Here is a 16,134-nt window from a genome sequence, read left to right as displayed (position 1 = left end):
CCTAGACTGAGGTCATAAGTATTTATGAGTTGCCCCAGAAATCAATGAGACATAAAACATGTGGACATTAAAGAAAACATAGACTTGCATGCCTCCAAGCTTTCTGTTGATTCCTCCTTATGTCAAAACACTTGCCTCAGTGTGCTAGAATAAGGTACCAACCTGTCAAAGAGAAGAACATACTTTGGACCTGTTCTTTCACTAATTTTTTTTTTCTCCTTACAGGTTTTCTCATAAGCCCTGATGCTTTTAATGTGCTCATCCAGACCCAGTTTTATTTTTGTAAAACTTTCTATTAAATTTCAATCTCACACCTTTACTAGTCATATTATGTTATTATTTTGCAGAAATCTCATAATTTAAATAAAAGTAAAATGCATTTTTCCCAAGTCATCTGTTCTATAGAGCAAGTTAGAAAATACGGTAATAATGACCAATGGCTAGATAATTACCCTCACCCTCTCTGGCAACAGGGACATTTTTACTCCAGATATTGAAGAAGGGTTTGATTAAAGACACATATGTAATTATCTTAAGAGTTTTGTGTTATGCAATCATCGTTTTGTTTGTATATGTTGAGAAAGCAAAAATGTCTTCTGTTTGTAGCAGTTCAAAATCACAAAAGTCTCTATTTGTTTCATAGTTATTTTAAAAAACAAATTGATCCAATAATAAATGCATCTCTGAAATGTTCAAGTTTACACAAGATCATTACTGTAAATCCCATAAACAGGAGACTCTAGTTTTAGTTATGTACTAAGAGCTCAATTTAAAAAAAACTTGCACCTCCTTTATAGCTAGCGACTATTTCTTACACTCCACAATTTACTTTCTTCACAGAGAAAAGAAAATCATCAGGAGAGTGCAAACAGCTCATCACAGACCAGCATCAGGAGAGAAGCACAGGCTTGCACCACAGAGATTTATTATCATTTCCACACTTCGGCATTTGCCATGTTATTTTTATTATTAGATTTTCTGAGCTCAGCTTCTTTATCAATAGAACAAGACTAATAATGGAAAGATAATACCTATTTCAAACATGTGTAAGTTTCAAATTAGGAAATAATGTTCACATATTTAATCAAGTCTAAAAATTATGCAATCCGGGAAAGGGAGGGTCTCATGGCCTGATCCATTTTAATTTTTAGCTCAATAATGAACTGGTGCTATTTTTCAACCTTCATAATATTATAAAAAACACTGAAGAAACAGAACAAGCATCATCAAGGGCAGCAATAAACCTGTGGGTTCAGTTTAGTATGTCAAAGCTGAGTTCAGCTCTATTTCCCAGGTTTCCCTCACCTTCTAATTCACAGTCATCCTGCAATAAACATTTTCTGATTTTCCCTTTGTTTTCTCTTGAGAATCTCACTCTTTCTGGTTGTCTACTTCTTATCTCAGGTTTTTGCCTTGGGAAGATTTATCAAACTGGGAGCAGAGGCTTGGATTCAACCCTGTAGTGCTTCCACCTTCCTGTGAGAACATGATTTCTACACCCTCAATTTATGTGGTTCTTAACAAGCTATGGCTTTGAACACTTCAATTCCACTCTATCCCTTAATTTATTCAATTTAAATGTATCATTTTGGGTTTACCTAAGACCATAACTCACTAATCCCCAGTGTTCAGCCTTCTTCAATCATAGCAATATTCTTAGTTTATTCTTTGGTTTATTTAATTATCTCTCACTTTTACTTAAATATACTATTTCCTTGGATACTGATACAACATTTGTAATACATAACGTCTTAGATGAAAATCAATATCACCAAGAGATATTCTGCTTTTACTCCAGTAATAGCTTTTTGGTGTACCTACAGGTGTTATTATCAGGACATCAGAACATTGTGATACTTCTGTTTCCTATTACATATAACATACTGTTATTTCTAAAAGATTCTGAAATGTTGAGAGTACTCCTATATTTTATAACATCATTTCAAAAATTTGCAGTTTGACTTTACTAGGCATATGGAGATATCCCAAAAGCAAAAAGCAGAAACAAAAACAAATAAACAAACAACAACAATGAAAAACCAGAATTGATACCCAAGGGAAAGAAGGAGAGATCAGAACTTAAATATCAGTTCCCCTAGAAGATAACTAGGTAGTATGGTCTTCAGTATAAGAGAAGTACAGGATTTCAATGGTTCAGGATTTCAATGGTTCGTAAATTGTATAAAATAGCAAAAGACATATTGTCTTACACATAACATCCTCTTATTTCTACAAGATTTTGAAATGTTGAAAGTACTCACTTGAAAACCTTGTTCTTATTTTTAATAGACTCCAGGGAATTCTTGCTCAGATTTCAAATATTATCTAAATATTAAGAACTAGCAAATACATCAGGCACCCACAATGAATTTTGATTAATTTTCTATGAACATGTTTCAGAAATCACAGGGATAAAAGGGACAGACAGGAGCAGGAGAAGAGGTGGAGGAGAGACAGAGAGGGAGGAGGGGGGTGGGGGAGAAATAGAAAAAGAAATTTAGAAGCTTATTCTGACTTCTAGGTAGAAAAGAAAATGAAGGTCTTACTTATACCTCTATGACCTGGGGGATTTAGACCCTAGAGAAAGTTTACTAAATTACTTTGAACAAAGAAATTAGACTAAGTGTCTTAGGTGGCATTGCACAAGAATTTAATTTCTTCTTAATCACTTGAGACAGTGCCTCATCAGGCGTACTCCATTAATTTATTTTACATCTTTTAACTATGGAAAATTTACACATTGACTTGTCAAACATGATAACTATCATAAAATATACAAGAAAAGGTAAATAAATGATAATGCAATGATTAATAATTAACCAAAAATTGTTAGTGATATGAGGTGAGGTTAATTAACTTAGTCATGGTAATCATTATGCAATGTATACTTATTTTGTTTTTCACATTTTTTATTGGTGCATTACAGTCATACATAATGATGGGATTTGTTTTCACATATTCACACATGCACATAATACACAATATAATAGTGTAATTTGGCCACTATCACTCCCCAGCATTTCCTGCCCACCCCCACCTCACATATCCTGATTCCTTTCCTCTGCTTATCTCCCTTTGCTTTTCGTGAGATCCCTTCTTCCCCAGCTTTCTTTTCCTTTTTCCTATATTCTACATATGAGAGAAATCATGTGGCCCTGACCTTCTGAGTTTGACTTATCTCATTTAATATAATCATCCCTATTTCCATTGATTTTCCTGCAAACAATATAACTTTATTTATCTTTGTGGCTGAACAAAACTCCATTTTATTTATATACCATACTTTCTTTATTCATTCATCCATTGATGGACACCTGGGCTGGTTCTACAGTTTGCCTACTGTGAATTGTGCTGCTACAAAATATATGCATGATACATGCATATAACATGCTTTAATTGTATCCACCTCTCCTGTAAGCTCCTCTCCTCTTTAGTAAAAGTTCCCCTTCTACTTTAATATTATATTTTTGTTGTTGTTGCTATATTTTAGATTCCACATATGATCACATTGGTTATACAGCCATGATTATACATACAGCCATACTAGTGTCTGCGATCCTGCAATCTGTACACGTGGAAAATAAGAATCCATACCCCATTTGAATCAAATGTATGATATGTCAAGATCATTGTAATGTTTTGAGCAACTAATAAAATCAAATAAATAAATAAATAAATAAATAAATAAATAAAAATTTCACATTTGAAAGGAAAAAAAATACAATACTTGTCTTTTTGAGTCTGGCTTATTTCACTTAACATGATCTCCAGTTCCATGCATTTTCCTTCAAATGACTTGGCTTGTTCTTCTTTATGGACAAATAGTACTCCATTGTGTGTATGTAACAAGTTTTCTTTACTCATTCTTTCATTAGTGGGAATATAGGCTGATGGTATAACTTGGCTATTGTGACTAGTCAGTATCAATCAATATCGGCCTTTCAGATCTGAGGAAGGCACATCCATATTAGGACTCAGGGAAAACCCCAAGAGAGCCATCCCTAAGACACAGAAATAAATTATGAGATGATTTGAGTTATAAAAAATTTTTGTTGTTCCTTTTTAACGGAGTCTTTAGTGCTCCATAGAAGTCCTTTTTCTCTTCAGCAGTCCTTTCAACACTTTTAGGATAAATCACTCTTCTAAATACCCTGTCTTAACAATGAATAGCAGTCATTTTCTTATACTGAAAAAATATTGGCTGATACAATTACATGGGAGGACAATTATGCCTCATCAGTCAAATTCTTCAAAGTATAAGAATGTGGTTATTATGAAGAAACTGTAAAAAGCACAGTGCCGGTAAAGGTTTGCATATGTTACTGAATACTTTTTACATTGTACCATATATGAAATGTGCACTATTGTGATTATATGCTTAAATATGTATATACATACTTACATTATATAATTACATGCAGTGTATATGTAAGTAAATAAGTAATTTCTAAGTATCTACATCAGTTTCTATGATAAAATGATAAGATTCATCTATATTTTTTCTGCTTTTGCCCATTTATTCTTGAAAGGCCAACAGCAGAAGTTCTTCATGAAAAAAAAGAAAAGTTGCATATTCCAAGAAAATCTCTTTTAAAATAACTGGGCAGAGAAAATCTCAGCAGTACCTCCTACTACACTCCCTTCTCTTTTCCTTATATTACTGAACAAGTCATAGGGAAGTATTTATCCTGAAATATTTGATTTCACTTGTCATGGACAGATACTATGAAAAGAAATTGCTAAGTTCTTTGAGAATTTTTTTTCTAGAACTTTATATGGCATTTTTAAGCTGTCTTAGAGTTTTTTTTTTCTTTTACCCTCATCTGAAATGTATGAGCATTCCTGGTGCTCACCAAGAGTTGGTTTTTCAGTTGTTCTCATTTTCAATTATTCATTCATTTCTAACTGAAGAATCTGAATTTTAAAAATTATTTATTTTTTTAGACATAGAATAAAAAATATAATAATATTATATTGAGTGACAAAGAGATTTGGTGACAACTAATTTTCGGAAAGTGTCCTTCACATCTTTGTTCCTAAAGCTATAGATCAATGGGTTCAGCATGGGAATCACCACTGTATAAAACACTGAAGCTACCTTAACTGAGAGCCAAGAAGTTTTGGCACTAGGAGCACAGTAAAGAAACAGGATGGTTCCATGAAAGATGGTGATGTTGGTCAGGTGGGAGGCACAGGTGGAGAAGGTTCTTCCACGCCCATTTGCAGAAGCCATCCTCATAACAGTGATGAAGATGAATACATAGGACATAGTAATAATTATCAGGCTGCTCACCTCATTGAATATAGCAATGATAAAACATAGCACCTGGCTGATATAAGGGTCCGAGCAGGAGAGAGAAATAATGACAGTGGTCACAGATGAAGTTATTTATGATGTTAGATTCACAGTACGACAGGGCAAGAAGAAAATATGTGAGTGTCAGGGAGCACACTACCCCTCATGTATAAGACCCAGCCACCAGAAGAACACAATGCCTCTGAGACATAATAGTGGTATAGAGCAGAGGATTACAAACTGCCACAAATCGGTCATAGGCCATTGCTACCAGCATGAAAGTTTCTGTCACTGCAAAAAATGCAAGCAAAAGAAAACTGCATGATACAACCAGAAAAAGAAATGGTTCTGTCTTCCACAACCAAGTTTACTAGCAGTTTAGGTGTAACTACAGTGGAGTAACAGCAATCTACAAAGGACAGGTGGCTAAGAAAAAAGTACATGATTGTGTGGAGTTTTGGGTTGATCTTGATGATTATTATCATCCCCAAATTTCCCACTACAGTGGCGATATAAATGGACAAGAAAACCAGAAAGAGTGGCACCTGGAGACCTGGATAATCTGAAAAACCCAGCAGAATAAAGGTGGGCCTGCTGCTTCAATTTCCTTTAGAAGACATCATAAATCCTCTTGGCTGAAAAAACAAAAGAGAACCACAAGTTAATCCTGACAATCAGAATTAATAGAAAATAAAAATAGAGGGAATAAAAAGGTGTCGTGTGTGATGAGTGATATAAGATGTGGAGTACCCAAAGAACAGCCACAACTGAACCTGGCAATTTATTAAGGTATAAATTCTCCAGTCCCATCAACCTTCTGAATCAAACACCCTGGGATGATGCCCCCACACTTTGTGATTCTAGAAAGCCTCCAGAGGGTTTCTATCTATGCTAAATGTGAAAAATATGTGGTAATAACTTTATTATTTAAAAATCAGCCTTCATTAGTATTATTCATGTGGAACTGAAATAAATATAGCATAAAGTAATCACAAAAATTGGAAAGGGAAGCAGAACCAAAGAGCACCTTGTTATGATTTGAAGATTTACACTAAGGATTGAAGAGAGCTTGACATCACCATTGGTGACCCACATTTGGTAGTGTAAGTTGCTTTTGCATTTTACACCTTTCTAAACATGATACAAAATCAAATCACCATAGAATTTAGTAGTTGGACTGTGCCTTGACCAATGCAACCAGACTAGCAGGTTCCGTCAAGGGGCAATGGGAGATCAGAAGAAATAAGAATCAACACATGCAGATCTTGAAAATAAAGCTGTGGTCCATTGGAATGCTGCTCTCTGCTGGAGAAGCAAGTCTAAAGAATTACACCAGCAATTTTTATTATATATGTCTCTAAGTCAGATTAAAGACTATGCAAGCATTATTGTTTGTATTCATGAAAGGTTCAGAGTTAGCAACAGTATGAAGCAATTTCCTCAATTACAATCTACAGTTGCAATGTGCAATGTTAGGAGAATTGTGCAGCTCTCAAGAATGTTCATTGTTTAAAGTTACTGATTCAGTTGAACTCCTGAAACATTGTTTTCTTAGCAAGAAGGTTCCTTCATTCCCAGGAGCTGCTATGCCTGAGATTAAGGTCCAAGCTGATAAGATTCTAACATGGAGGACATTTCCCTAGCAACATGGCATCCTATGCCTTTGCACAGAAACTTTCCCAGCCACCAAGTATGCCAGAGTCATGAAGTCATCAGATGCCCAATCTAAGACACTGGTCTCCCAGTCATTGTCACTGATCTCCACAGGACTGATTCTTAAAATGTCTATATTTCATAATTCCACATAGATTTCTCTCAACGTGATTCTGTAGAATTTGCTACAGAAGCTCAATTATAATGTGTTCACATCGTCGCCATTCAAACTTCAATGCACACTGCTTCCTTGGGTATTTTTATGGGTGTTTTATTGAGACATTGAGTCAACTTTTATTCTTTTATTAGAGGTTTTCAAACAAATTTTCAATAATTTTATTAATGTGCTTTAAGTCAGGTATATATACATATATAATATTTATATACACATATATATCTGATATATATGTATATATAGAGAAAATATTATGAGCTGACTTAAAGCACATTAATAAACAGTTAAAGTATTAACAAAATTATATATACACACATAGGAAAAAATGATCTCATAATCACCAGTAATATTTCCATACAAAATACATTCTATGATACAATGAAAATTTTGTAATAAAAACTACATATGTTCTTAGCCCCAAAATACAATCCTTTCTTTAAGATGAGCAAACTTGAAGAAGAGGAGGAAGTGTAAGCAAAAGGCAATGAAATGAGAGGTCTTGATGTTCGAGAAGATAAATGTAAAAAGTTAGAGACATGAGGCAGCAGCAGAAATACATCTGTAGATGGTCTTCCACTTTTTCACATTTACCTGGATTGAGTGTCAAGATGGAGCCTTGGCCCCATGAGTTCCCACCCTCACTTAAACAGAAACTTGACACTTAGAGCATCTCTTAGGAGCAGGTTTTTCCCATAGCAAGGGGCCTGGGTGGGCAGAGTTTAAATATTCATTATTTTTCATACTGTTTTAATACATAAACTTTCCTTCAAAATTTGAATATCTTAGTAAAGAGAAAGATAGCCACCTATGTGAACTGAACCCCTGTTTTCCACCTGAACTGAAAGACCAAAAGATAAATGAACTGACTGGAACCAGAAGTTCTTGATTAATTCACTAAGAATTTCTTCTTAAGACTAATGAAGTTGAGGTACCTCTGTCCACAGTGAGCAAATATTAGTTAACAGAGCAATGTGCTTAAAGTTTGTTATGAAAGTGGAAGTGTTTCAGTGATCATGCCAGTAAGATGGATTTTAAAAAGAAACACCTGAAAGTTGAACTCATAGTCTGAACTCTGCCAAACTTCAGCTTTTATACCTGTCCCCAGACTATGGAGATAGGGACATTAGGGAATTTTAATTGGAGTAGGCTGCAAAAACATAAAATTAGTTGAACAGTCTTACATTATTGTGATAGCTGTGTTTTCTTTTGAAGCAGTAGGAATAATTACATCTGGTATTTATTCCATTAACCACTTTTGGGTATTGAATTAATTAAATAATGAAAGTTCACTCATTGAAGAAAACATGGACTTTATAGCTTGAACCATAACTAAAATAATATCCCATTGTTTTAATTTGCCTTTCCCTGATAATTATTAGTGCAGAACATTTTTTTCATAGAAATATAGGTTATTTGCATGTCTTCTCTGGAGAATTATCTACGCAAGATCTTAATCCAATATAAATTGTGATATTAAGTCATTACTTGTTATTGAGTTGTAGGAGCTCCTTACATGTTTTGGATGTTAGCCTCTTATCAGATATAAAGTTTGTAAATATCTTCTTTGTTTCTATTTTCCTCTCTGATAAACCTCAAAGATAACTTCTCTCATTAGCTATAATTATTTAGGTATTAAACTTCCATTTAAATAATATTTTTGTATTAAACTCTTTTTTATAGCTTTATTTTATTTTATTTTTAATTTTTATTTGGTACTGAGGATCGAACCCAGTGCCTCACATGTGCTAGGTGAGTACTCTACCCCTAAGCCACAGCCCCATCCCCTATATGAATTCTTAATGTCAGTTACAATATTTTTATTCTTTTTTCTATTTAGTTTTTTTTTAATAAAAACACTATTTATCTTATTGTCTAGTTTTCTAAACATTTTTAAATGTTTCATTTTGTTGTATCTTTTTTATTGTTTCGATATTAGGTGTCCCTCAAACACTCTTGTGTGAGACAATACAAGAACTTCAGAGGTAAATGAATGGATTATGAGAGCTTTATCCCAGGGACCACCTGGGTATACCTACAGGCACCTGGGTGTGGGTGAATGAGGTAGTTCACAGGGGACCTGCCTTTGGGGTTTATATTTTGTCTCTGGAGAGCAGAGCTTTCTCTCAGCTTCCTGGTTCTCAAGTCCTGAGCTGCTTTTTCTACCACACCCTCTGCTAGGATGTTTGTCTCCCCTCAGGACCAAAGTAAAGGCGTTAGCTGTCTGTGGACTCAGAATTCTGAACCATGAGCTCCAAATAAACTTTTTTCTCCTCTATAATTGTTCTTGTCAGATCTTATGGTCACAGTGATGAAAACACTGACTAAAATAATCTTCTTATTTAAGGAATGTATTGTTGATGTATAATATGTTCTGAAGAAGTTTTGATGATTTCTAAAGGTTATTGTATTTTATTCTATAGGCTTCTCTCTCTCTCTCTCTTTCTCTCTCTCTCTCTCTCTCTCTCTCTCTCTCTCTCTCTCTCTCTCTCATCTCTCCATCTCTCTCTGACACAGATTTATTTAGAAAATCAATAATTAGACACACATGAAAGGTAGAACAGAACACAGATAGATACACATTAAAGGAAGATGCAGGCTATCTCAAGAGAGAGACATCTTTTGGAGTAAAGCAAGAAATACACATTTAAGGGAGAACTGGTGCCATCTTCAGAGAAAGAAGCTCTGAGCTGAAGTAAAAAAAAAAAAAATACACTCAAATAAGATTGCAGATTCTCCATCTCCAGAGGTAGAGACTGCCCTTCTCCTATCTTTTGATGTGCTTTGAAAGTACTGAACATTATGTTCAAAACTCAGGTGTGAAGATAATTTGAGGTCTCAAAGGATTTAATCAGGACCAAAATGTTTCTGCTTCTAATATTTATTTAGAGCACATGCACTCTAGTACTCTTTCATCTAACCTCCAGGCCTACTGTTTCCTGGCCTCTGAAATGAGTCACATCTCAGTTTCAGTGCAAGTGTGGACGATCATGTGATACATTTTATACCTGTGGCATCAGTTCAGGGTCTCAATCTGGAAAATTTTCAACTTTGATTACCCTTGTAATTTTACCCTTCCCCTATATATATCTATATGACCATAAAACTTGTAGCTTATAATTTCAGTGAATGGTTTCCCGGGAAATGCAGGTGCAGTTATCTGGCTCATCTTTCTATGACCCTGGTTTATTGTCAAAATTAGCCTACCATACATTTTTCCTTGAATTATATAAATTCATTTTTCTACTGACTGTACATGATAGCTATGATTGGGTAGAAATCATGTACTTCATAAATATTTCAGGTATATAAAAATAATCTCTCTCTCTCTCTCTCTCTCTCTCTTAATTTGAGACTGAGTCTCACCTAAGTTGCTAAGTCCTTGCTGAATTGCTGAGGCTGGACTTGAACTTGAATTCCTCCTACCTCAATCTTCTGGTACATTGGGATTACAGAGTACTCCACTACACCCAGCAATAATAGTCTTTAGAAGTGTGGGAAAGCCAGGTTTTGTGGGATACTCTTGTAATCCCTGTGATTTGTGCAGCTGAGGTGGGAGGATTACAAGTTCAAGGCCTACAAGATCACCAAGCAAGACCCTGTCTCAAACTTAAAAAGAAGTGTAGTAGATTCTACAATATACATAGCATGCAAACTACCACAAACAATTGAAATGTGAGTTGAGGATTTTTTTTTAATGTTGAGGACTTAATTCAAGGGCATTTTACCACTGAATCATATTCTCAATCTTATTTATTTATTTATTTATTTATTTATTTATTTATTTATTTATTTATTTATTTATTTATTTATTGAGACTAGTACTCACCAAGTTGCTGAGGCTGACATTTTGGAAGTTCTTAGTTTAGGCTTGGGAGACCTTCAATATTGCTTCTTGACCTATTATTTTTCTGACACTTTCATTAGTTTTTTAGGTAACTTTTTCAGTGCTATGACCAAAAGACCTGAAAAAAAACAATTTTAGAGGAAAAAATTTTATTTGAGGGCTTGCAGTTTCCAAAGTTTCAGCCCATATGTGGCCAGTTCCACTGTCCTGGGCTTAAGGTGAGTCATAATATCATGGCAGAATTGTAATGGAAAGAAGCTCAGAATATGGTATCAGAGAGGAGAGAGAGAGAGAGATCCCCTGACCATAGACAAAATATGGTATACTCCCAAAGAGTACCATCCTCCAGATACACCCAACCTTACTAAGGTCACCATTCAGTTAATCCCTATCAGGGGATTCATGCACTGATAGGGTTAAGATTCTCATAGACCAATGATTTCACCTCTAAAGTTTCTTGCATTGTCTCTTATGTGAGCTCTTGGGGGATACCTCATATCTAAACCAGAACCCATAGAGAGCCAACAACTCCAAAGATGATGAGAGAGATTTGAGAAAACCTATACTCACAGCAATGTGCTAGGACATAGTGTACTACATAGCATGAAACAGAGACACATAAGGTTACTGGCAGTTTCTGGAAAACTAATTAATTAAACTTTTAAGCCACTGACTATGGAATTGTTTTGAAGAGTTGCTGAGGCAGTAGCTTATGGTAACACCGAAATCACAGACATGGATGCTTAACAATGTTGGCATTTTTAGAGCAACAGGACAGAAGCAATATTTTATTGAGTGAACAGCATGTGATATGGGTATGAGTAAAAATGCAGTAGTTAAGGAGTGTTGATGCTGACTGCATCTCTGGTCTTCTGGAATATGCTAAGGTTGGTTAGTTTCCTGTAAATGCCCATTCTGGAACTTGGGTTGAAGGAATACTCGCTCTTTGTGTTGTGCTTCTCTCTAGGTGAAAGGCATAAGCTCCAGGAAGAAAGAATCAACAATGAAGAGACATTTAAGACCTGTTCTATGTACTAGCTTCCAACACATTCACCAACTTCACACTGTGTAGGGTGAGTCACAGGGGAAATATCTTTCTACCCACAGGATACATGTAAACAAAGAGAACACATAATAATGAAACCCATATCATTCGCCTCTACCCAAACCTCACACTTTCCACAAAAATGACATATGTGAGGAAATTCATAGAATGAAATACAAAAAATTAAATACACTCCTAAATATGGTACAGGAGAAATTTTCCCTCACTTCAAGGTGGATAAGTAAAATATTAAATAATTACAAAATCATTTTTAAAAAAGTTATATTTGAGTTAAGTTTAACTTTCTCCTTATCAAAGGATATTAATCACTGAAAAATAATGCAAAATATAAAAAGTTTTCATGTTATAAAAAGGAATAATATCCATAATGTACATAAAATAATTTCAAAAAGAAAATAATTCAATGGGTTGGTAGCATGGCATACAAAGACAATTTGGAAAAAAATATATCCATGCAAATATTAAAATCTTCCCAACTTCAGTAAACACAAATATTTAATCATGTTCTATAATGAGCAAATTATTAAGTTTCCAAAGGTCTGAAAATACTAAAATAGCTAATGGAGTAGATTATAACATTGGAATATTCAGACACTGTTATTTATTGTATGCCCTTTTTGAAATCTGGACCTATATATATGTGAACAATACTTCTAACTATAAATCTCATTGTCATAAATATTTCTGAGCATTATAACCATATACATGAATTTATAACTGAAAAAAAACAAATGAACTTCATAATTGTCTGAGTTATATAAAAGTACTTGAAACTTTTACAACAAAAAGTTAAATAGGGACAAAATGAACAAATTATAATATATGTAAAATTTTGAATGATTTTTTCTAAAGTCATAGAGTTCATACAGTATTATACAAGAAATAAGCCCTATATAATTGTAAAGTATACAATCAGGAAATATCATTTACTATTTTGGGGGATGTATCTTTAAATAGATAGTGAATCTCTATACCAAGTGCAACTTTATTGTAAAAGTCTTAATTTTGTCTAATGCAGGAGCCAGAAGAAATAGCTAGGCATTTATTTTTATAGTGCTGGAAATAGTTTTACTCTGATCTATTAATTACACAGTTATTTTCTTAAAAATGCACACCTGTATGTTTTAAATTTTAAGTGCTAATACAAGAGAGGCAAATGCCATTTTTTCAAAGAGACTGATTTTCATTTTATGTATTACACACAATGGTTAGATAATTCTAGGGAGGGAAATAAATAGATTGCATGTTTCACAAAACCATGGATAATATATGAAAAGTAAAGAAAAAGGAAATTAGGTTATTTTTTATTAGCTACTATAAGTCAAATGTATTATTATGATAGTTTTGAGAGCAGAGAAGTGAAGAAATTTCCTATTTTGTAGATGTAAAAAAAAATATGAGTTATTGGCAGATACATAGAGACTGTGTGGGAATCATTAAAATTTTCCAAATGGTTTAAGTAACTAAGTAGATGCAGATGTCATTGATAAAGAGTAGATAAGTTGATGGTGAGAATGTGTAAACAAAGTTAGAGTTTTAAAAATTATAGTTTAGTATCACTGAAAAATGGATATAAGTAGAGTTAGAAGTGAACTGATCTTAATTCTTGATGTCAGTACCTCAACATTTATTGAACTGTAACATATTACCTTTATACTTGAGGAAAATGAGTGACACATAGATAGTAGATACAATTTGCAAAATGTTTGCTTAAATCAGAGAATCATTTCATAATATAAACCTGATGTTCCTATTCTACTTGCAATATTATAAGATGAAATGAAAAGTTATGTTCTGTAGAAACTGCTGAGTCAAAAGTGTGAGTTTCAACACTTGAAGACATTTATAATGTGTGTGTGTGTGCATTATTTTAAGGTCAACATAAGCCCAGCAGGGTGGCACATGTCTATAATTCCAGCAGCTTGGGATGTAAGGTGGTAGAATCTCAAGTTCAAAGCCAGCCTCAGCAAAGTGAGGTGCTAAGCCACTAGTAGGACATTGCCTCTAAATAAAATAAAAAGAAAAGGCTCAGGATATGGCTCAGTGGTCAAGTGCCCCTGAGTTCAATCCCCAGTACCAAACAAACAAACAAACATAAACATAAAATTATGCCGTAAGATGCAAATGCCAAAATAAATATTTCTTCATTTTTCCTTCCCTAGTCTTCAGTGAGGAAATGTTGAAACATAATTGTTTCATAATCTCAGATGAAGTAGAGGTGAGTGCACTATATTTGTATGAAAACAGAGAAAACACTAGGTCAATTTGCACACTGAAAACCACTGCATTTTTAATATTCAATTGATCTAGAATATAACCATATACTAACTTAAAGCTAAAGTACTATCAATAAGTATATGAAAATTTCAATATGGTTAGAACGTAAATAACCTTTTTAAAAATTATGTTAGATGAGAATGCAGTTTGGAGTTGATGAGCCTCCTGACTGTCTCTTTCACATCTTTGTTCCTGAGGCTGTAGATGAGGGGATTCAGCATGGGGATCATGACGGAGTAAAGTGCAGTCGCCACTTTAACCAGTAGCCAGGAGTTTTTGGAGTGGGGCACACAGTAGAGGAGGAGGATGATCCCATGGAAGATGCTGATGGCCATCAGGTGAGAGGTACAGGTGGAGAAGGCTTTGCGGAGGCCACCCTTGGAAGGCATCCTGATGACAATGACAACAATGAAGACATAGGAGGCAAGGGTGACCAGGAGGCTGCAGGCCTCACTCAATATAGAAATGACTAAGCATGCCATCTGGCTGAAGGAGGAATCAGAGCAAGAGACGGAGATGATGGCAGAGTACTCACAGCCAAAGTGGTTCATGGGGCCTGATCCGCAGTAGGACAGTTGCAAAAGAGAATATGTGATTATCAAGGAGCAAAGGCCACCCCACATATAAGTTCCAGCTACCAGCAGGGCACAGAGCTTGTGAGACATGGCAACTGTGTACAGAAGGGGATTACACACGGCCACAAACCGGTCATAGGCCATCACTGCCAACATGAACATTTCTGTAATCACACATGCACAGCCAAAGAAAAACTGTGTCATGCATCCATTGAAGGAGATAGTTCTGTCTTCTACAACTAAGATCTCTAACAACTTGGGTGTAAATACACTGGAGTAGCAAATATCCAGAAATGAGAGGTGGCTGAGGAAAAAGTACATAGGTGTATGAAGCTTGGGATTGATCCTTCTCACTACAATGATGCCCACATTCCCCACCACAGTGACTGTGTAGATGCAGAGGAACAGCAGGAAGAGGGGTGCCTGGAGCTGTGGGAATTCTGAGAACCCCACCAGAATGAATGTGGCCACAGAGCTCTGGTTTCCTGTGTCGTGTACCACAAGTACCATTATTCTTTGTGAAGATGTTGAGAGAGACACACACACAGAGATAAAGGGAGAATAAAATTGAGCATCAGAACTTGAGCATTTGAAGAGGAAGAAGCTCTGCAGATGCTCAGTATAAACCAGTGTAAACAAATGTGGTCAATTTGCTTCCTGATTTTTCTGCTTCACTTTGGATTCTATTTAGAACACTCATTGACTTTTTATAACAGAAAATAAATTTTATCCTTCTTCAGAATTGCAGTTTTCTGCAAAACACAGTAGTACCTATCAATATTATTTCCTACAAAGCATTTGTAAATGTATGTGATGCTTAGAATGCTCATGATAAATATAATTCTGTAAAAGAAAGAACATATATAACAAACTCAGGAAGCACTGGGCAGATCATACCAGGTATCCGTTGATGGAAGGGCAAATCATTTAAGAAGAAGAAATATGCTTAAAAAAGAAAAGAAAAGAAAGAAAACCATAGTAGTAACCAGGCGAGGAGGAATATTCAGACAAACTGAAGTGTTTGGAGGAGGATCATGAGAGGTCATGATTTCAAGACCTACTATGGCAACACAGCAAGATCTCATTTCAGAAACAAGCAACAATTAAAACAAATAAAAACGTAATAAGCAAAACAGTATGAAATGTACTTTCCACACATTCACAGTTGTGTATTAATGGATTGAAATTTTACTTCTTATATGCATATTCTATTTTCAAAGACTCATCAAATATCCAAGAGCATCTTTA

General features: G+C 34.8%; 1 protein-coding gene and 1 pseudogene across 1 annotated transcript; both read right to left on the bottom strand.

Moving 5' to 3' along the window:
* Nucleotides 1–4,969: 4,969 nt before the first annotated feature.
* Nucleotides 4,970–5,919, bottom strand: LOC101967448 (olfactory receptor 5D13-like; annotated as a pseudogene).
* An 8,517-nt stretch (nt 5,920–14,436) lies between these two features.
* LOC101967735 (olfactory receptor 1165) lies at nt 14,437–15,396 on the bottom strand. Its single transcript, XM_005341556.2, has one exon. It carries the CDS (start codon nt 15,394–15,396, stop codon nt 14,437–14,439), a length of 960 nt encoding a protein of 319 aa, XP_005341613.2.
* Between the last annotated feature and the right edge of the window lie 738 nt (nt 15,397–16,134).

This window comes from Ictidomys tridecemlineatus, chromosome 4, assembly GCF_052094955.1.
Source record: "Ictidomys tridecemlineatus isolate mIctTri1 chromosome 4, mIctTri1.hap1, whole genome shotgun sequence".
Lineage (NCBI taxonomy): Eukaryota > Metazoa > Chordata > Mammalia > Rodentia > Sciuridae > Ictidomys > Ictidomys tridecemlineatus.
This window is presented reverse-complemented; position numbering and strand designations above follow the sequence as displayed.

Coding starts and splice junctions, on each gene's coding strand:
- LOC101967735 (XM_005341556.2), bottom strand. CDS start 15,396: ATGGTACTTGTGGTACACGACACAGGAAACCAGAGCTCTGTGGCCACA.